Here is a 21,853-nt window from a genome sequence, read left to right as displayed (position 1 = left end):
ATGTAAGGAAGAATTTGTAATGCACAAGTAAGCCATATCATAAGGCATCGGATCTGAAGCTTCACATGGCAAGGGCTCATGCATCTTTTGGTAGGACAATCTATACTATCTAGTATAACACCCAACCTCTAGTTGGCGCATACTAAATATTTGGTGAGGTGAATGATATTAAATAATGAGAATGGGAACAGAAAGAAAAATCACGCACTAATAAGGACCAGAACACCAAATATAGAGGAAGATAAATATGCTGACCAAAAAAAAAATGTAACGCAAATTTCAGTTCCTGTTCCTAGAATATTTTTCATATAAACAGCTCAATTAACAGACAGGTCTTACTTTCTTAGTTTAGCAGCTACGGTTTCTCAGCTAAAATATTACTAGAACCATAATGTAACAGATGTGCAAACATAATGAGATTCCTTTAAATTAACATCTAAGATATGCATGAATATTATGACATGATTGAAGTTATCCTTTTTTTCTCCACTGAAATGAGCAATAGAATTGGATATGAATTTCTTCTCTACTTATACACATATAGACTTATTAACCAGAAACAAATATAGCCATTTTGATGTGAGAAACACTGAAACATGACAATTCTAATCACACACTTAAAACAAGACACATACATAGAATTGCTGCTCTAAAAAACAGTAACCTAGCTCTTTAAAAAGACCATAATTCCATAGAAGTTACTACTGCTTTCTTTTCAAATTCTGCTTGCTATGTGGTTACATAATCTAAACAGTTTTTATTAGTACTTTTTGGTTTTTTGAAGGAGAGACCCCACACAATTTGTCACTGATGGCAAAACACATGAAGTGTCAAGGAAAGAAAGACTTATGAAGGACACAGTTGCTACTTAGCTGCTGGGAAAAGGCACAGTGGTAGCAGCACTCGATCTAGCTATAGATTTGGGCAAAGCCAGATGCTGGGACATTTAGAAAGATGAAATTGTAGATGAGCTGTAGGAGGAGAATCGGTGATGGCTGTGATTTACTTTTTCCTTCATGCCTGGGGCCCTCTCTTACAAGCAGAACTGGAATAGTGACACGGAACCCTTCTACAATGGCTAGTCCGACTTATCACTTCCTCCTGTCATCAGTATTATATTCTTATTTTTCAATTGCATGCCTCTTCTGGGTTGGATTATCAATGCTAATAAAACATGCAGTCAACCTTGAGATAAGTCTACTTATACTCAGGGGCCAGGCACAGACAATCAAACTCACTTGAACCTAGGAATCTGAATTTAGATTTCCATATAGAATACAATAGGCTAGTAACTGACCAGGAAACCTAGCTTCCAGCATTTCTGCTTTCCTGTTTTTAGAATGCATTTTTATTCTAGTGCTAAGGCATGAGATGATTACTAGCCTTGGGAATGATTATATAATGCTTATTAGTTTTACTCTCTCTTTTGTCTGAATGGAAACATACCCCATCATGATTATGGTCACCTGGTTCTGGATCAGCTCAGTTAAAATCATTAATGACTTACTCTTGTTAGATTGCATATCCTAAAAATCCGGTTTATCACATCACAGTCCATTGAACAAGACATACATTCCACTTGGATAGGGCCATATCGTAGCATCCCTTCTTCTGGCCAGTACTGAGGGCAGCCCTAGATGATGAATGTTTTGAAAGAAAAAGAAAATGAGCATTATTTTTTCTAACTAGGGTAGTATAAAGCAGATTTTACCATTTTATTACTACCTTATTAAGTTGTGCGTAAGTACACAAAAGCAACCTATAACCATTAACCTGGGACAAGTCGACTTCATTTAACATCACAATGGAGGTACAGCCATAATCATACACTAATCTCCAGAAGTCTTTCACAGTGTTTGGCAGAGGGTACTGTGTGACGATGAAAGCAGCTGGTTGCCTGTAGCTCTGTGAAAAAAACAAGGTAGATGGGGAAACATAAGAACTTCAAATGAATAATTAGTTGTACAAACAGATTCAGTACACTTCAATGTAGGGCCAGTAAGACACAACATGGAGATGGAGCCAGCCTGCTGCTTAAGCCATGGAAGAACAGATTTGGACCATTGCAATATACTGCAACTAGTAATCAGTCAATCTGTTGTATGACTTTGATGCCTCAGCAGTAATGTAAGCCAAGAATTTGTTTTATTTTGTTGATAAAAGTAAATATAGCACAAATACCAAAAAAAAAAAAAAAAAAAAAAGAAAAGAAAACTTCTTGAGGCTAACATCCTTTGTGAGGTACCTGTTGGACTGTTTCAGTCTTCCAAAGTCTAAGAGGTTAAAGGCATAAAATTCCCTGGCATGTGTGTGTGTCTCCGTGTATCTATCTGTGTCTATCTGCTATCAGCTGTGAATGGAACTGTTTGGCTCTCCTCCACTCCAAATAAGAAAAACCACATGTGCCTCAAACTCTTGTGCTTTTATATTATATCGACATTATCAACACATCTTGTAGGCAATCCACTTTCCATAGTTTTCTGGGCATTTCTAATGTATATCAATGATCAGAATGATGGTTTCAATCATTTAAGATTTTTCAAGTGCCAAAGAGTAAAACCAATGCATTTCCTGGGCCCACATAAGAGGGAATGTCTCCTTGTTTACCAAATGCCCCTTGATTGGGACACAGCGCATTATCTCTTTCCAGAAGGAGAGGATAGGCTCATCTGGCCAGTCAATCTGTCATTCTACAGACTAATGATCTGCACTAAAAAAAGAAATATATATTTCTATGAAATTAATGATTTGTAAAAATATAACTAGACAGTTGCCTGAGATGGATTTCTTTAATGCTGATAAAAATTGTCAGTGATCTCCTAACTCATTTGTATCATACTACTCTTTAAGTCCTTCAAGTGTCTTAAACCAGTGTAGAAATTGACCTTTAAACTTCATAGATCCTATCACCATTTGGGAAATGCTGCTAACCAAAGCATTTCACTCCATGGAAGACTTCAGGATAAATCTGAGGAGATAGTAATTCACCGGCTGCTTCTACTTGACCTTAAGACCTCACAAAGTCACACCCACAGTTGGGGTGAGTACCCTCCTAAAGAGGGTATGAAAGCTCATGGGAAAGGATCAGAAGAAAGAAGTAAGCTTCCCTTCCAATTAAACGTCTGCTCCATGGGAAAGTAAGTCAAAGGCTAAAAGTCTTTTATTCCTGTTTTGAGTCACAGGGGAGGGGATATAGATGAGGAGCAGATGATGTGGGAGAAGACTGAAGATTTCCTTTTTCCTTCCTCTCTAAGTGCAAGAGCACATCTAAGGCTTTGAAATCACAGGATCCTTGGCCTTACCTCCTAATTCTTCACAGGTATGGCGCAGGGTATATGCCCCTTTCGATGGGGGTAGAGGGCAGGAGAAGGTGGGGAGTGTTGACCAGTGAGCCCACTCTTATAAGCCAAACCCAACTGAAATTTCTGAAGCCCTAACCACACTACTAAATCCACAGGGCAGTTTCACCTATAAAATATATCTGTGTTGAATCACAGGGAATTAAACAGAGAATAAGAACAGGTAGAATACAAGCTTCAGTCTTCATATTGACTAGAAAACAATCCGAAAATTAGGAAAAAATTTGAAAGAAATGCCAAAGACAAAAAGTGCCTCAAACACATGCCTCATCAATATTCTTTCCTAATATTTTCTTTTTCCCTTTTTCACACGGCCTTTTTTCATCCAAATCTAAACTGGCTCAGAAACAAAAAGTTCTGTGTGTTTTCTCTGTATTTAGTATGTTTGCCTTTCCAGACAATTAAAATTGGAAGAAAAAGTACAATGAGGATCCAATGTGATTTCAGGAGATATGAGTAATGACAAGGCAAGACTCTGGTCACAGCAAGAGTGGCATCTTTCTACTTGAGCTTGCCTTTAAACTATTCCACGCATTAGAATAAAAAGATCAAAGCAACTGGGTGAAAGTTAGAATTGGAATGTGGGCTTTTCTAAGTCTCTACTATCAGAAGCTAATTTTGGAAACACAATAGGAGCAATTACTTAGAAAGCTTCATTATTAGTCACCCAGGAGTGAACCCTGACTTCTGATTTCTCCTTACTACAGTTCCATAGCCTAAAGGGCAAAAACTAGAGATGCTTATGAATGAAGGTGATAAACTAAAAGGATTCTGAACTTGAAACCCTTCTTACTTCTTCCCAAGGTAAGCAAAACAAGGTGGTCAAAGACTAATTTAAAATTCTCTTTCTGTATTGTTCTGTCTATGGGACGCTAACATGCTGAGTACATGCTCTACCATCTAAGTGTGAAGATTGGGGTGGGGTAAGAGAGTTCCTTCATTATGATCGATGTGTTAACATGATATCTTCCATGCCTTCCTTAGTTATTTATATCTAGTCTCTATTAATTAATAACCAATATAACAAGTTAGCTATAAATTATTGGAACATTAAATGTCAGAGATAAAAATTTCCAAACTAACACAATTTCAGTAGAATATGGCATTCTGTGATTTTAAAACTTCGAAATAGATAAGCATGATTCTCTTTCCTGAAAATAATTAGGATAAAAACTATCACCTGTAGATATTTCTTGTACAGAAATTTTATAATAATTGACAACCAAGTGCCAAACTTATAGTCAAGTCTAAAATTTATAGTGCCTAAGAATCACTGTAAGGGAAATTCAAAATCATTCTCCAAAAAAAATTTGTATTTCAATGTAAGTTTCCAATTTTCCTTGTTAGGCCATTTAAATTTTCTTGAAAAGAGAACTAGCCAGTGTTCATCAATTTTGCAGCTTTTCATGACACTTTACACTAACAAAGAGAGCAGTCTCTTACGTCCATAAGAGCAGCATTGATGTAGTTACTACTCTCCCCATCAATTGTAATTAAAAAAGGCAGACATCTGTCAGGTGGCAGCATGTCCATGAAACGGTTCTTGTCATGGTTCCTTGGCAGGCAAGCTATACTGCAGTCCTCAGCTTGTAGTCGAGGGGTGACTGAATTCAAGGTCTGAAAAGAAAAGGGAACCCAGGTTAAAAGACAGTGACCCATTTAATAGCATAACACAGATCTATCAAGCATTTTGGAGGCCAAGTAGAAAGTGAAGGATTTGTGCAAGCCAATGGCATTTGCCACGATGACAGGCTGATAGACTTTGTAGTTAAAGCTAATGAAGCCAGAGAAGTGACAAAGAAACAATACACACATTGTACAATGGGCCTCTTCTTAAAAGGGAAAGGGATGCTAAACAACACAGCAACCTGCAAAATGTATTGCCTAACCAAAGAAAATGCAATCAGAGTGGCCCATGATGATGACCCATCATAAAGTTATCATTTGTAATAACATTTTAATATGCCATATTTGAAGACGTGCTATTGCATGTTGGAAAGAGCACTGGGCAAAGAATCAAAGTATTAGGTTTCTAGAGTTATTCTTGACTTCATAGTCACATAGCTTTAGGGGTGTTTTAAGGGCAATGAAAACATTGGGGATTATTTAGAGACGATATTTAGCACAAACTCTAGCTATTATTATTAATGTTCTTGATCTCACGTTGTGAGTAACATAGAAGGTTAAAATCCATAAGACTGCATTTGGAAAAAGGTTGTAAACACACCCAAATTACCACTAAATTTGACTTTTATGATACCTTTTCCCACACTTTTCCCTGAGTCTGAACTCATTTGCCCTTCAAGATACAGCAGATATGAGCTCATTAACGCAAAAGTGACTCCATAATATGTATAATGAAAGAGACGGGTATTATATTATACTTAAAATAGGGTCAAAGGTTATAAATTTGACTTGAAAGATGTTTCTTAGAAGAATTAAGACTGCCCAGAACAAATTGTAATAAGTTGTTCATAAAAGAGGTCGTAGAAATAGTAAATACCTGGAATTCATCTTTGAGATGTGAAGAGTTTGTCTGGGAGTCTATTCTAATCATATCAAAATATGCAGCTTTAAATTCACAGACAGGTATGGCAGTTTCTCCACATAAGCAGGCTTCTAAAATGGCATCATGAATAAAAATGTACTGTTCCTATCAAAAGAAAGAAAAAGAAAAATTTCATAATATTTAATATAAATGTTCTGTCATCAAAGAATTTTTTCTATATGACTTGATGAGCTAATATCGATTCTATGTGAAAAACACCTAGTATTTAGTTTGATAAATATTGGAAAGCAAACAACAAAAAAAGGCCACTAGAGGTTAATCAGCAATCAACACACCTCTGTCTGGACCATATTGATACGACGAGATCTTAAGGCTTTGACACAGTTGTAGATGTCAACAACACCCTCTCTTTCAGCCATGTCCAGCATGATGTCAATCACAATGTAACAACCAGTTCGTCCAGCACCAGCACTGAAAAATAAACAGACCTAAAGAACTGCAGGAAGCATGTCTATGAAAATTGAAAGATCCTTCTGATTTTCAAATAAGTGGAATCAAACTGATTTAACAAAGTACAATACATAATTTGTACTTACTGTGTAAATGCTTATTAATGAACAAATAACTTCATGTAGAGTATCTACTTTGGTGTAAACTGAGGATTGGAACAAATGAAAAGATACAAGCTTTGCAAATCAAACTGTGTTTTGAAAATAATGTATATATGTCACTCAAGTTACATAGCTCTCTTACAGTCTTCACTTTGCATAAATTTCAGGCTCATAGAATTGATCAAGGAGTGGATTCGTGCTTTAAACTTTCACCTGAGACTGAGAGACTCACACTCACGTGGTTGTGGGCACTCAGGCAAAATGCAGGAATGCTGTCTTAGTCAGACAGACTCTTGTCAAGGCAAAAGAACATTAATTCCAAAACCTTTAAATGGAAAATCTGAGGAGTCACAATTCGGGGGAAGTGTTAATAGTGAGGGTGGGGAAGAAAACGGTGGTTATCAATGGGGAGGAGACCAACAGTAAAAAGAATATTTGAATGGTGATCCAAAGAGAAGATGAAAATGAATTGTGAGGCATGAAATATAATTCTTAACAGGTCACAAAGATGCCACTATCTTACTGTATTTAATTCAGTAGTTGAATCATAATTCACTGTTGATTATTTTACCCACTGGAAATATTTCTCCAAATATTTCTCCAATTATAAATAGAAGTCAATGGAGCAAACAAGATATAGTTGGGATTTTTACAGGAAATTCACTTTGTAGTTAGCTTCCTCTTTTCCATAAATTCAGATACCCAAGTGTAAGTAGAAAATGACACTTCTGTTTCAAGTGAGTATCTGAGAATCTTGGAGCACTTCTGAAGCAAGCAATTCATAGGAAAGTAAACCTCTATGATAAGTCAGGACACCGCATAATTGAAAACCCATTTATCTCATTTTCTAAATGCATAGATAGACTATTAACATTATTTCTTTGTTGTCCAGATTTGGTCATTTCTCTTAAACTTACTGTTACTTAAGAAATTTAAGTAAAAGGTATTGTGGCTATCTCTATTTCTGTTTTTCGCCTACCATCTTCTCAATCACTGTTCCCAGGGTTTGAGACAAGAAAGTAATTGAAGAGTACATCAGATTTCTTGAGGAGGGTTGAACAGATTTTTTTTTGCAAGGTACACAGTATCTGATCCTAATGGGCCGCCTTACTTTTATTGTATTTTCTGTGCTTTATTTTTCCCCTTTTATACATGGTCATTTAAATACTGAATAGGCTGGATTTTCAGAAAGAAAAAAATGCTTAAGCACAACCTATTATGTAGCTTGGAAGGGATAGTATTTGAAAATAGTGTGCAGCATTTAGGAAAAGCTTTTCAGATTCAGTACATATTTTTCTGTTCATATCTCAAAATGAGGCCATGTAATTTGCTTTTAGTGTCTCCAAATGCTTGTTTTAAGAGAAGTTTCTAATCAGAAGAAAGTCTGGATGATCACATTTTTCTGGCATATATTTGCTGGATTTTACTGATGTAGTCTTCAAGGTTCTCTGATGGGTGGCTTTTTAAAAAAAAAACAACTCTTAAGTAGCTGTCTTACAGCACAAATTCTTGCAATTTAGACCATTTAATAACTCTGTATGCCTCAAATTTAGTTGTTTTTTTTTTTATTCTTAGAAGCTTTATTCATACTAACCAAAAATTGGCACCAAAGCCAATATTCATCAACAGGAAAATGGATAAACAAATTGTGATATATGTCCATAAAACAGAATATTATTTAGCAGTAAAAGGAAATAAACTACTGATAAAAGCAACACTCTGGATGAATCTCGAAAACATTAAGTTGATCAAAAGAAGTCAGACACAAAGAAGACATAAGTATGATTCTATATATGTGAAGTTCAAGGCCTGGCAAAGCAAATCTGTGGTGATAGAAATCAGAATAATGGTTGCCTCTGTGTGGGAAGGACAATAAACTGGAAAGGGCATGAGAAAACTTTTAGCAATGATGGAATTGTTGTCTTTTTTTTTTTTTTTTTTCACACACACACACCGTATTTTATTTTTACCAAATTTAGTTTTAAAAGCTGGGATTCTATTGGGAATTTACTAGCTAGGCAAGAAACCTCTATCTTTACCTACCATTCCATAATATAATATGGGATTTGCAAAAGTGATTAAAAAAAAAAAATCCACCACAACACACACACAGATGTTGCCACTAAAAGGCAGAGTTTCTACACTTGCAATTATAGACAATACTACACACATTACGATGAATATATTTATTTCTGAAGTTTCTATTTTATATCTTCCTTAGAGCTAACTTTTATTTTATTACTGTTTTACCTTATCTGTAATACATGAAAGCTGAAACCTTGTAAGCCAGCAGTCCCCAACCTTTTTGGCAGACCCCCCCCCGCCACCTCTCTCTCTCTCTCTCTCGCCTGCCGCTCACCTCCTGCCCTGCGGCCCAGTTCCTAACAGGCCGCGGACCAGTACCAGGCCAGGGGTTGGGGACGCCTGTTGTCAGTATGCATTAGTTTTTGTGGTTACAAACCTTGTCTGGATATTTTTAAAAAGCTGGCTGCACACAGTCAATGCCATTTGGACTACCACTTACCTGCAATGCACAACGATGGGGCCAGCGCTGGGAGGGTTGGAGAACTTGACCCGCCGGATAAAGGAAAGAAGGCCTGTAGCATGGTAGGGTACTCCATGGTCAGGCCAGCCGGTGAAATGGAACTGTTTAACTTCACGCATCTCACTGTATCCCCTCTGTGCAAACAGGTAAAGAAGTGTTTTCAAAAGGACCAAAATAGAGCCATTAAAGACAACCACGAGTACTAGACCTGATTGACAATGAAAAAAATGAGAAATTTATCAAAGATCATGCTTTTTCTGAAAAAGGATGCTGACATGGCCTAGGAGCTTACCTTTATTGTCAGACAACTGCCAAAGAGAGAAAATTAGAAGTCTTGCTCAGTTCTATAAGTCTGGGTAAATTTTATTTACCTTGACAGTCTGTTCCTTACTTGGAATGACAACACATAAAATGATTAGGGGGAAAGGAAGAAATGGGAAGTTAAAGTGCTGCCCTACTGACCCAATGCACTGAGTTCTCAAGTGGTGTATAAAAGCAACTTTCTACTTCTCACCTCACAAAGAGATTTTGATGCCTTGCTTATCCATGTTGAAAATAGTTTTGAAGCATAGCATATAAGGATTTTCCAGAACAGTACTACTCTAGATTGGTTTGTAAAAATATACAGACAGCTAAACTGTTCTTTGGGCAGACTATTTTCCTAAACTCTGAAATAATTCAGCACACAGAGAATTATTTATGGCAACAAAAATACAAAATGAAAGAAGCAAAGCATCCATTGTTGTGTCCCTCTCCTGTTGGGTTAATTTAAGAGAACCCTTTCAATACACATTTCAAAGCTCTTCCCTTCCTTTTTGTTAAAAGAAGCCTGTAGATTGTAGTAGCAGTGCTTGGAGAATATAGATGAAATGCTGCATAATTTATTTTTAAGAATCCACATTTGTAGCCCCCCAAACCCCACTATGATCCATATATTTCCAACTCTACTGTGAGATATCTGTGAATCTCAGTCTCACCTGTTCCTCAGAAAAGGTGGGAAAATTGCATTAAATAAATGAACTAAATTGAGAAAGTTTATCTTTAGATTCCATCTTAAACAGACTAATACCACACAAACCTTGGAATCCACTGATCATATCTTATAATTCTTTTTCTTCCCCATTCCTAGTACGATACCATACACAAAGCAGGGCTCAGCAAATAAGTATAATAGTGACAATGATAAACATCACCATGGAATTGTGCAAATAAAATCACTTTCTTAACTACTTTTCAAGTCAGCTCTGGTGAGGAATGCCATAAATTATTCAAAGATCTGACTTTAGACAATCACTTCATCTCCTCTGCGTTGATCCTTTTGCTGGAGTTGCTGTAAGGACCTTGCTCTTTTTAGAAAATTTTAATATTTGGCGATGCATGTTCCCTTATTGTTCATTTTACTTAAATATTCCTGAGTAATTTTCAAATATGTGATTTAAAAAAAAAATCACTCTTTTTCAGTGTTTTTTCTAAATAACAAGAAAATAAATTAAAAATAAAACCCCAATAATGTTACAATTAGTATTGTGTCAAATCCATAACAAGGTATTAATGCCAAGTATTCCCATTCTGAGACATGGTGCGTGTTTCCATTTATTCACCTCTTATTCTGTGTCCTTCAATACATTTTTGTGGTTTTATTCACTTAAGACCAGTATCTTTCTTGTTAAATATATTCCTAGACACTACAGAATTTTTTTAATATTGTGAAAGATTTTTTAATATCTATATCTGTTTATTGCTAACATGAAGAAAAGCTAGGATATGAATATTTATCTTGAATTAGTCACTTAACTAAATGCTTTTTAGTTCCATTTAAAAACATTATCTCCTGTTTTCTTGGTATAAAATCATTACACCTTAAAATAATTTTGTCCCTTTTAATAGTTTTGCTGTTTATTCCTTTTGTTGTCTTATTTCATTTCCTAGAGCTTCCAAAAATGTTGAATACTAGTGAGGATGATTATCCACATTGCATTTCTGATTATAACTTCAATGCCCCTAGTTTTTCATTCCTTAACATGCATGCAACTGATTATTGTTGAATCACCTTTATCATGTTTAGCAAGTCTCCTTATTTTTCTAATATAGAGTATGACTATAAATGTCTTTTAAATAAAATTAAGTGCATTACAATATCTATTAATAAAATCATATGGTTTTGCTCCTGTAATGCACTGAAATAATGAAATATCCTGCTAGATTTCCTACCACAGTTGTAAAATCCTTGCATTCTTAAAAAACAATCATGAAAGATCATGTTGTGATCTTTTCTTAATTCACTGCTGGATTCAAATTTTCAGCATGTTCTTGAATGAAATTGGTCTGCAATGTATGTGTGTGTACATACTTGAGAAAGGGAGAGAGAGATTGAAAGAGAGAGAGAGACTGAGAGAAGAGCTTGAGAGAGTCCTATTTCTATGTGGTTCTGTTATCACAGTTATGCTAGCTTTTAAAATACATTTAGTTGGTTTTAATGATTTTCTATGGCCTAAATAGTTTGATTAACTTAGGCATTAGCTATTCATTAGTTATTCTTTAAAGGTTAAAGAAACCTCAATTATGAAACCATACTGCAATTTTAATGGCAAATTTTAACACTCTTTCTATTTTCTTTTACTATCTGTTCAGATTCCTAACCCTCTTTGAGTCAAATTTTGGAAGTTATTATTTGCTAGAATATCAGTGTACCTAGATTAAATCTGTCTCCAAGTTCACACGTACTATTTTTTATAATTTTCCTAATAGCACTGTAACTGTAGTTATACACCTTTTGTGTTGTCTAACGTTGCATATTTTGTTTTGATTGTTCTTCATTTGGAATTGACAAGTGGTTTAGTTACTTTATTCCTCTTTTCAAGGAAATAGCTCTTTGATTAAATTTATTCTTTTTTGTTTGTGTTTCAGTTTTATATTTAATTTTTCCTTTGTTTTATTGACTTTTTTTCTGATTTTCTAGTTTTATGAATTTTCACAAGATTTTAGACTGCCTTTCAAAATACAAATCATTTTTTAGTATATATTTTTCTCGTAAGATAACTTGTGGGAAATTCTGACGTGAAATTGTTTATCTCTACAATATAATTTCAGTTTTAAGACTATAGTTCAAAGATTATTCAAAAGAGGCTTTGGTGACTTCTGAGCCTAATTTGGGGGATCGTTGGTCAGTGATTTGTTTTTATTTTCCATTGGATTTTGGAAACGTCTTGAGTTTTTGTTATATATTCAGATTTCCTTTATAACTAAGTTCATGATTGATTTTTTATAAAACATTAATGAACTTACAAGAAGAATGTATATTCCAAATTCTTTCTTTCCATAATAATGGGATCTAGCTATTCATTAAATCATGCTTGATGGTTCTTTTCTTGAAATCTCCTATATCTTTGCTTATTTTTTTCTACTTGATTTGTCTAAGAAATTTTCGTACATACTTTATAGTTGTGATCATCATAATTATGTTGTTCTGTATGATGGTACTTTCCATTTAACATTTCCCCTAATTATTTTTTATGATGGTAAAATTACTTATAAGTATCATTTGTAAAGAGTGGTATTTCCAGATCATAGATGTATAATTTAACTATCTATTGTGGACAGTTATGGTTATCTATAATTTTCCAAGACTATATATGAGTCATTGTATTTTAAATAAATTTCTTAGGATAGATTCATAGAAGGTAAGTTTCTTGGTCAAAGGACATCAATATTTTAAAGTTCTGTAGATACACTGCTTTACTGATTTACAGAGGGTTTATGCCAATTTAAGTACGATCAGCTACATATGAAAATATCTGTCTCACCATATCCTTAAAATCAATGACGATTATAATTCTTTTTTAAAAAGTTCTGGTTGATTTCAAAGTACAAAATGGTATATCATGAGGTTAAACATTTTCAATAGGCTGCTTAGCAGTTGATTTTTTGGGGGGGATTCTATTGTTTCCTTTCTATTTATATTAACGCTATGAATTAAGAATATTAAATAATCACAGATTTTTTTTGTTGTGTGTGCATCTTTTAATTAAAAATTTTTTGATACAGATAATTTTATACTTTTGTGTGGTCAAATTTATTAAACTTTTCTGCAACAATGTATGTTATTGCTCCTACGTCTTACTTCAGTCCACTTACACTGCCCACTCTGCTTCAGTCTTTCTGATCCTGTTAAAAAAGTCAGATCATGTTACTCCTGGGCTTAAACCCTCCAATGGCTGGCTACTTTTACCTATAATACAAACTAAAATCATCATAGTAGCTCATAAGGGCTCACTTATCTGGCTCTGTTATTTCTCTGACTTTATCTCATATTTCTTTCCCCTTCACTTACCCATCTCTGAATACCCTAGACTCCTGGCTGTTTCTCATGGTGAGAGGAATATCATGCCTCTAGGTCTCTGAAATGACTCTTCCCTCCATCAGGAATATTCTGCCTGGGACAACTTCCCTGGGTTATATAATAGTTATATCACTCACTCCCTCATTTCCTTCAAGCCTTACTCATGTTACTTTCTCAACAACTCTTTTCCTGATCATTCTGTTAAAACTGTAGGCCATTCCTTCCTCTACCTCAGCAATTTTCCCTACTTCCATTCCCAACATTATTTTTCTCCATGGTACTTTTCAAAATATATGATGTATTTGTTTATTTGTTAATTTTTATTGTCTTTCTCCCCTCAACAGATTATAAGCTCCACAGAAGCAGGGATTTAATATGTGTCCCAAGATTTAGAAACATGCCCGGCACATGTTATGCTCTCAAATAAATATCTGTGGAATGAATGAATGAATAGATATGATAGCATCATCAAGACAAATCTTAACATGGATTTTAAGAAAAAAAACAAACAGTTTCAATATACATATTTTTGTAGAACTTTAGGGTACTTACCCTTTCCAGGGTGAATGTCCTGACTACATATTCAGCAAGTGGTTCCATTTCTACACAAGTTACTTTGAAGTCACCATAAACTTCAGTATCATCAGGCCAATACTTATAGCACTTAACCTAAACAACAAAAAGTATATATAGGTGAACCTGAGTATATAATACACATTAACCAAGATGATTTAATTTCGGTGATAACTCTTCAGGTCACAATTAAAAGACAGTGTAAAAATCTATAAATGAGATAAAATAATCTGTTATACAATAAACAGAAAGATGCAATTAGATTCTAGTATAAAATCAAAGCTTATTTTATTTTATTATTTTATTTATTAAATAAGAAGTAATTTCTCAGCAATCAAAGCCTCACTTAGGAGCACTCACTTGAAATGGTATGCCTAAGAATTTGTTTTCAAACAATTGAATGATATTCTATTTTAAGTGTGTTATGTTTTGCTATTCAACTTACAGTCATATTCTGTGACACACAGATTTTTTTGTGCCTCTTACCCGGCCAACTTCAACTAAATTTGTAACCATCACAATGCAGGCAGACTGCTCTTGCCAAATCATTCTCCAGAAATCATATACTGTTTCATGAACTGGGCCTATAAAAAATTAATTTGAATATTATGCTATCAGAGAAATTTTGTAGTTATTAAGAAGTTTAGATAAGATAAAAAGCAATATAAACTAAATGACCCAAAGAAGAAAAATTAAAGGTCTAACACAAAATGTCACTGAAAGTACTTAAATTCAGTTCATATCTAAATTCACACTAAAGGCAAAAACATAGGCATGTACAAGTTTGTTTGTTTCAGTTTGCCTTCTATGTTTTCAAATTCAGAAGAAGAAATCACTAGTTTTTAGGGTACTTATAACTGTCTCTAAGTTACTTTAATGCATCTTCATGTACACGTCAAAATAGGAAGTCTTACACCACCATCAACCAAACAGCACATATTACCAAATAAATATACACACATCATTTATAAACAGTGCATGTTTAGGGGATAATGAAGAACTATCATACATATAAGGACACATTCTAATCTTACAGTATCATCTCTGAACTGCAAAACCAGCTACTGGGCTCTACTCTACCCTATACCATGAAACCAGAATATTATTCACCATGGATGATGTTTCTAACTTTAAAGAGTTTATAATTAAACTCAATTACACCAAAGATATGTGAAAAACACTTAGAAATGACCTCTGTCAAAAAAGCAAATTAACTTTTGTTTTACTTTCGTCTTTTATAAAATAAGATGTGCAGGTTTCTCTTCTGATGGTCAGTGGTCAGTTTGGGGAGATAACTAGAGTAGTTTTGGTGTTATTGTTAGTATACTTTTATTTCCCAGTATGCCACTATAACAAGATTTCTTTACTGTCTTCTTATTTTCCACGAAGAATGAACTCGACTAAGTTCCCTTTAGCCCTTTGTTTTGTCTTAGTCTTGACTTTAAAAAAATTGTTGCAAGACAGTCCAGTATCTCATTATAGCAGTGTTGGTCTTGGGTACTATCACGTGCCAGGCCGACAGACTCTGTTGCAAGAAAACAGGCACCTTACACAAGATGAGATCTAACTTGCTTTCATCAAAAAATAAGTAATTTCTCTGCCCATCCCTGTTGACTAGTGCTCTGGGACATCAGGATACTAAGAACCAAATCTCAAAACTACCAGCAGCTTCTCTTTTACTTTTAATTAAAAAAATAAATCAGGGTTTAATTTATATACATTTTAAACAGATAAAACAATTTGTATTATACAAATGAATAAAAAGCAGTGTTAATCAGAAAAGCTGATCTTTTTTTTTCAGTTAATTCAGATAAAATTACAAAAAAAATCACGTGGATGATTTAAGCAAGTTTGGTTACTCTATTACATTTAAAAAGGCAAAGTTTTACCTTGAGTTGCAATGTAGTGGCTCGGTCTCTGGTAGCCCTAAAATAGGAGAACAAATTGGTCATCATTTTATATCAGTGTCAGAAATAAATGAATGAAGGCATAAAAAGATGAAGACAACCACCTGTTAAGATTAAGTTACAGTAAAAAGTCCAGAAATGAGTAGTGAACTCATAGTTCACTTCTCAAACCTAGGTTATCTGAAAGGTAAAAATAAAGCAAAAATTAAATATTTTAAGGGCTCTGATTAAAATATATATTACATAATTGAGTTTTGTTTGCTAGGAAATAACTTCATAGATTTTGTTTGGTTTCACTAAAATGTTTATGCCTTCATGTTAATCTTTAGTCATTCATTCCTGGCAAAATTGTGTTCAAAAATACTAATTCTTATTTTATCATCCAAAAGTACAACACACTGCATTACAAATAGACAACGACATATTAGAACCATAAAAAAATAACAACATTCCAATGTTAGAGCTGGACAATGCATGTGTGCATCAAGTCAAAGTCCTGCTGAGATTTTTTAGAGGATATTTCTGTTCTATAATATGTTCAGGAATCTGCCAAAACTATTTTGTGTGTGCTGATAATATTAATTTACACACACATAATTATACGTACACACATATATAGGGAAAGAAATCTTTTAAAAAATGCATCTTATCCTGAACAAAAGGTTTAGTATTTCTTTCTTTCTTTTTTTTAGTGTGCCTTGAGTTCTATGTGGTTAAGCACTTAATATTGTTTCAATAAAGAAATTATTCCAGATAAGGGATAAGTTGTTAGCTGCTTTCAACTGGTTTGAATTCCAAAAGACCATGAATAGCAAAAATGTTAATGGTATAATAAGGTTAAGCTTTGACTTTGTTGTGTCTTGAGCAAAGGGCTTTAGTAAAAGCCTGAGTTAGCAATCTGGTCCTAACCAAAATATCCATAAGACATTTGGTCCATGTCAAGGTTCTTGATATTTACAGGATCCCTTGGTTGTGTCCAAAATGTCCACAAGACCCTTAGTGTATGCTGAAAGGTCCTTAAAATTTGGTTCTATCTAAAATGTGCATGAGCTTACTAGGTCCATGACAAATGGTTTTGGATGGCACCAAATATCAAAGACTTTTGGCATGGACCAAATGTCTCCATGGACATTTTGGACAGGACGAAATATCAAGGACCTTTTGGCATGGACCAAATGTCTTATGGATGTTTCGGATAGGACCAAATGTCCTGCCAGGGTCTTGGCAGAAAACCAAGGTTAAGCTAAATAGGTAAGAACAAGTACAAATTTGTCAGAGAACTGCTGATATTTTTATTCTAGAGAGTAGACTGTTAAGTTTAGTTTTCCATGTTGAGATGTCTGATAAATTTGAAATATTGAATGAGAGTAAAATGATGATCAGAAATTTAACCAATATACTCAGAGACTATACTTAATAAAATTCATTAATTCAAATATATAAATAATGACAATTCACAAAATAACAGTAAAACATGAGCTTAATAAATGTGATAAAAATTATTTCCTATTTATAGAAATTAGAAAAAGTTGGGTCCTCATTTTCATATCTTTTATATATCTAAAAATGTATCATATATGCTGCAATACTTGATATTTCTACCTTTTGCCTTACAATTAATGCATATTTAGAATTAATTAATTTCAGCACACCTAGGTTTGGATTATTTTTTTAATAAAATAGCTTAAGTTTAATGAGTGCTTAATATGTGCTAGGCATTGTGCTAAATGCTCAACATGAATTACTTCATTTAATTCTCACAACAAAATGATGAGGTTAGTGGTATTATTATTACCCCCACTGTAAAGATGAGGAAACTGAGGCACAGAGAGATGAATCAACATTCTCACAATTTCCAGTGTGATTCTGAACCAGGAAGTATGAACAGAGCCTGTCCTTCTTATATGTAATGTAATATATTGCCTCCTTAATATTTTATTTTTTTTGATAATTACTTTCCATTAAATAAAGAATTTACACGTAGATATGTTTGTAACCAAAACTGAACAGCAGACTGTATGATCAAAACAAACTTTCATTTGTATGATTCAATATATATGTGTGATATGTGTATTTTACAAATGCAATTTAGTAATTATTTTGCCTAAGTAATTTTAATACTTTACAAACCAATACCACACACCACAAAATAGTCTCCCTACCCATTTTTAACATCAGAAGTCAAATGTGAAAAAGTAAAATTTCAGAAACACTAATACACATCATACTATCCAGCTTCTCACATATGTTTGGGGAAGGGTAAGGAATAAAAACCAGAAACAGAAACCATCAACAAATAAAACTCGAGTACATAATAAATTGTCAAAAGCTAAAAATGGTCCTGTTTTTCTAAACATAGAAAAGGGAAAGAGGTAAAATAGATCTTTACACATGTAAAGGAGTTACAAAAAAATGAACATAGGTATACCGTATGAGGCTAATTAGGGGAAGCATGCAGAGATAACTAGTAGTAAGCATTAGTAGTAACTGTAATTGAGTAGTTAACATTAAATATTTATAATAGGGTGCTGTTATTTACATATAGTGGTACTTACATCCCTGTACAGCCAAATCTACAGCCCAAACCAAAGTCAGGTGTGAAAGAAAGCACAACAACGTCAGTAAGTACTAGGACGTAGAACAAGGAAAAGTGTACAGTTTGTTCTTTATTTTAAAAAGCTAGCAATCACTTTATAGGTAATAACAAGCAAAAAGATTTACATATATAAGCCAACAAATTGGGCATACTGAAGGATAAAAATACTTACATCTATATAGTTGGCATTAATGTAATCTGAAGAAGGATCATCCTCAACAGGTTGCAAAATTACTCTGGAGTGATCATCTAAATTTTTTAAAGGATAAAAGAAAAGCTATTAAATTTTCCCCCTGTTCTGAGACAATGACCTTAGTAGAGACTTAAAATAATTCAGTGGTTAACAACTGATTATCCATAATATACTTTCAAAATTTCCTTGGATACCAGTCATTTGAAGAAATGCAAGAACATTAATGAGTTCATTACTTATTACAATGATAATATTCTGTTAATAAAGCTTCAATGACTAGCATCTTTATAGTCGGGAAGCTTTTAGGGGACATGATAATGTCTGACAAATTATCATTTGAGTCATAAATTTTTCTAAAGAACTGAACTTGCCTTAACTCCTAATCTTGCTTGTTAGGCATGATTTTATATGGGTGGGATCTTTTCTCCCCTTACTTTACAGCAAATGAGCCACAGAACTAGGGAGTGAATTTCGAACCCCTGCTCTCAACTTCTTATTTTGTGAGAGTCAAGGTTAAATTCTGATGTATTCAAAAGACAGTGTAAAATAATTTAAATTGAGAATAAAGTGGTCTAAGTAAATCAGCAGTTAGTTACAAGCTAAACTATCTGTTACTTTTCTTACTGCCCCTTTGGTTTCATATGATAATCAATTTATTTATCTCATGAATACATTGTAAAGACTTCATCAGGAGGAAGTCCCTTATTATAAGTAACATGGAACACCTGGGGTTCAGGCACTGGCTCCAAGAAAGGAAATATGGTATATGGAAAGAATAACACTCCCACCTTGAATATGTTTGGTGGAAGAGTTATAGCAATTTATCACTGAAAAAAATCCTTCGTATTTGTTATTCTAATATTTTCAGCTGTTAATGACACCCCCATGCATTTATGTGCAAACATAAAATCAAGCGGCACGTTATCTCCACAGGGTGAAGAGTCTGAGTCAATTAATTAATGAGGATGATGACAATTTCTGAATCCCTGCCAATAGCCAATGCTGTTTTAATATTAAATAGATTATTTTATGAACAGATGTGCCACCCTCTGGGATTTTTTTAAAGTTTAAAACCATATAAGGAGGAATTGCAAATTACTCTTTATCTTCTACACAGAGTATTTACTTTCACCAAGAATTGTAAGAGAACTTACATGCTATAATGTTTCCATATCGGTTTTTTGCTCTATTTTGATCTTTTTTAGCTACATCCCAAGATGCTGACTGTCCTTCAAAGAAGCTCTAGAAAAAAAAAGCAAAATTAACAAGCACACTGAATTTTATTCCTTTTCTTGAATCAGGTCTGTCTGTTCTGAAGACCAAAATAGTAAAAGCCATCTTCTCAGGGAGGAAGGGAGTACTGCAGCAGTAAACAAGTTCAATTTTCAGACCTCAAAGCTTGTTTGTTGGACTCCTACTTGTTCATCTTGGATTGGACTGAGTTCAAATTAAGGACAAGAAACAACTTAGGGGGAAAAAAAGGACCTTGAAAGTATTTCAAATTTAAGATCACCATAACTTTGTGAGATGGAACTAGAGGAAGCATCAAAAACTTCAAAACTACTTTTAATGAGCATCTTTCAAAAGTATGCTTCCTTTAGCATTTCTAACAGGAAAAAGAAAACCTGTTTTCTCCCATAATTATTCATTAAATCGTGTGCAATACACCACATTTCAGTTTCTTTGAAGATCGTGGAAAGGACTGAGTCTCTACAAGAGACCATATGGAAATTAAAAAGAGTCACTATCTCCAAGAATCTTGGAACAGATGAAATTGTTGATTGGTTTAATTACCATATGCAGCAATTTAAAATATGGGTATAGATTTCTTTTTGCAGAAAAACTTAAACTTTGCTCAACACAGGAAATGGGGTCTTCAAAGAGTCAACGGTCTTTGAAGTGAGGTACACAAGAATATACATGTAATGAACAAAAAAAAAAAAACCCCAGCTCTGGCAGAATATTGTAATTCCTTGCACTGTTTTGTTTCCACAGCATAGTGTTTCCTGCATATATCTAAAACCAACATTCAAAATTCAAAAATAAATTTGCTCACTCCCAAACTAAGGTATAACAAGTAATCTTAAATAAAAGGTAGTGTTTAGAAGATTCCTTACGAAGTTAGATGTATTTTAGGTGGTCTTTCAAAGTAAAGTACTGCTTGTTCTCTTTTACTTTAGGTATGTGTGTATAGTGGTGGAGGAACTTTCTTCTACACCCCAGACTGATACTTCTCAGTAATTGAAAAGTGTCAGAGGAACTGTTTCTTTTTTGCTATACTATGTTTATTGGGATGGTTAGTTTAAATCACTTCCTTTGTAGTATAATCTTGGTATTTTGGTTTGAGTAGCAAGGGGCAATAAAGATGAAAGAAGAATTTCCCATGTCCTTTTTTGGGCTTCTTTTTGTTGCCTGGATTTTCCCTGCTCTGTTTTTCTTCCCAGTCCCCCTCAACCTATAATCCTCAAAACAAAACTCAGAGTGACAAGTAGTACATTTAGGGCACAAAGCTAGATCTTATTTCTCAACAAAGGGTCAACAAGCAAAGAGGCAGAAAAGCATCCACTGCTTAGGTCTTTCAAATAGCAGAACCTGCAATGATACAATGGGACTCAAGGTATCTTGCTATGGATTTTTGAGTGGGGGAAATATAAAGTCTAACAAAGTGGTTTTTAAATAACAGTCAAATAAATTATGGGATCCAATATTTTTTTATTTCTTAAAATGAATTTTGACCCAGATATATCCCCAGGAAGTACCCTTTTCTTTCAATCCATCTACCCCCCTCTCCTCATATGTACACTTGATTGTACATTTGCAGAGAAAGGATTAGACAGTCTACAGAGTATTCCACTGCTTGCTATGTTAAAGCTGTTAAATGGTGCTGGGTATCATGGTTAGAAATGAAATTCAACATAGTATTGAAACTTTCACCTCATATTCCTCTTTGAACCCATAGCTGTCTGATGTCTTCATGAGATTAATGTGCTGCAGTAAGTCGGCTACCCTGATGGCTGGGTGCAGCTGTCCCGTCTGGTAAGGGGATTCTGTCCCCTCACACAGGTAGCGAGGTACATCCAGAAGACGACTGGATTCTGCTGTAGCACTGTGGTTCTCATCTGCCATTTTTCAGATTCCAGAAGATTAAAAAAAAGACAAAGTTACCTTGTTTAATATATATCTATGCAAATAAGATTTTAAGATCTTATGATCTTTCTGAT

General features: G+C 34.1%; 1 protein-coding gene across 4 annotated transcripts in view; it reads right to left on the bottom strand.

The window, feature by feature from the left end:
• Window positions 1-21,853, bottom strand: part of PTPRK (protein tyrosine phosphatase receptor type K) — a 565,097-nt gene that overhangs the window by 6,628 nt on the left and 536,616 nt on the right. For all 4 annotated transcript variants that reach the window (XM_036871298.1, XM_036871296.1, XM_036871297.1 and 1 more), the window contains 12 exons: window positions 21,567-21,751; window positions 19,787-19,874; window positions 18,612-18,688; window positions 15,826-15,862; window positions 14,423-14,520; window positions 13,916-14,032; window positions 9,004-9,158; window positions 6,204-6,339; window positions 5,863-6,012; window positions 4,803-4,976; window positions 1,774-1,905; window positions 1,508-1,633 (listed from right to left, as the gene is read on the bottom strand). In XM_036871298.1, the coding sequence (XP_036727193.1) occupies window positions 1,508-1,633; window positions 1,774-1,905; window positions 4,803-4,976; window positions 5,863-6,012; window positions 6,204-6,339; window positions 9,004-9,158; window positions 13,916-14,032; window positions 14,423-14,520; window positions 15,826-15,862; window positions 18,612-18,688; window positions 19,787-19,874; window positions 21,567-21,751 (1,475 nt within the window). The remainder of the gene's footprint in view (window positions 1-1,507; window positions 1,634-1,773; window positions 1,906-4,802; window positions 4,977-5,862; window positions 6,013-6,203; window positions 6,340-9,003; window positions 9,159-13,915; window positions 14,033-14,422; window positions 14,521-15,825; window positions 15,863-18,611; window positions 18,689-19,786; window positions 19,875-21,566; window positions 21,752-21,853) is intronic.

This window comes from Balaenoptera musculus, chromosome 12 (genome assembly GCF_009873245.2).
Source record: "Balaenoptera musculus isolate JJ_BM4_2016_0621 chromosome 12, mBalMus1.pri.v3, whole genome shotgun sequence".
Taxonomy (NCBI): Eukaryota; Metazoa; Chordata; class Mammalia; order Artiodactyla; family Balaenopteridae; genus Balaenoptera; species Balaenoptera musculus.
This window is presented reverse-complemented; position numbering and strand designations above follow the sequence as displayed.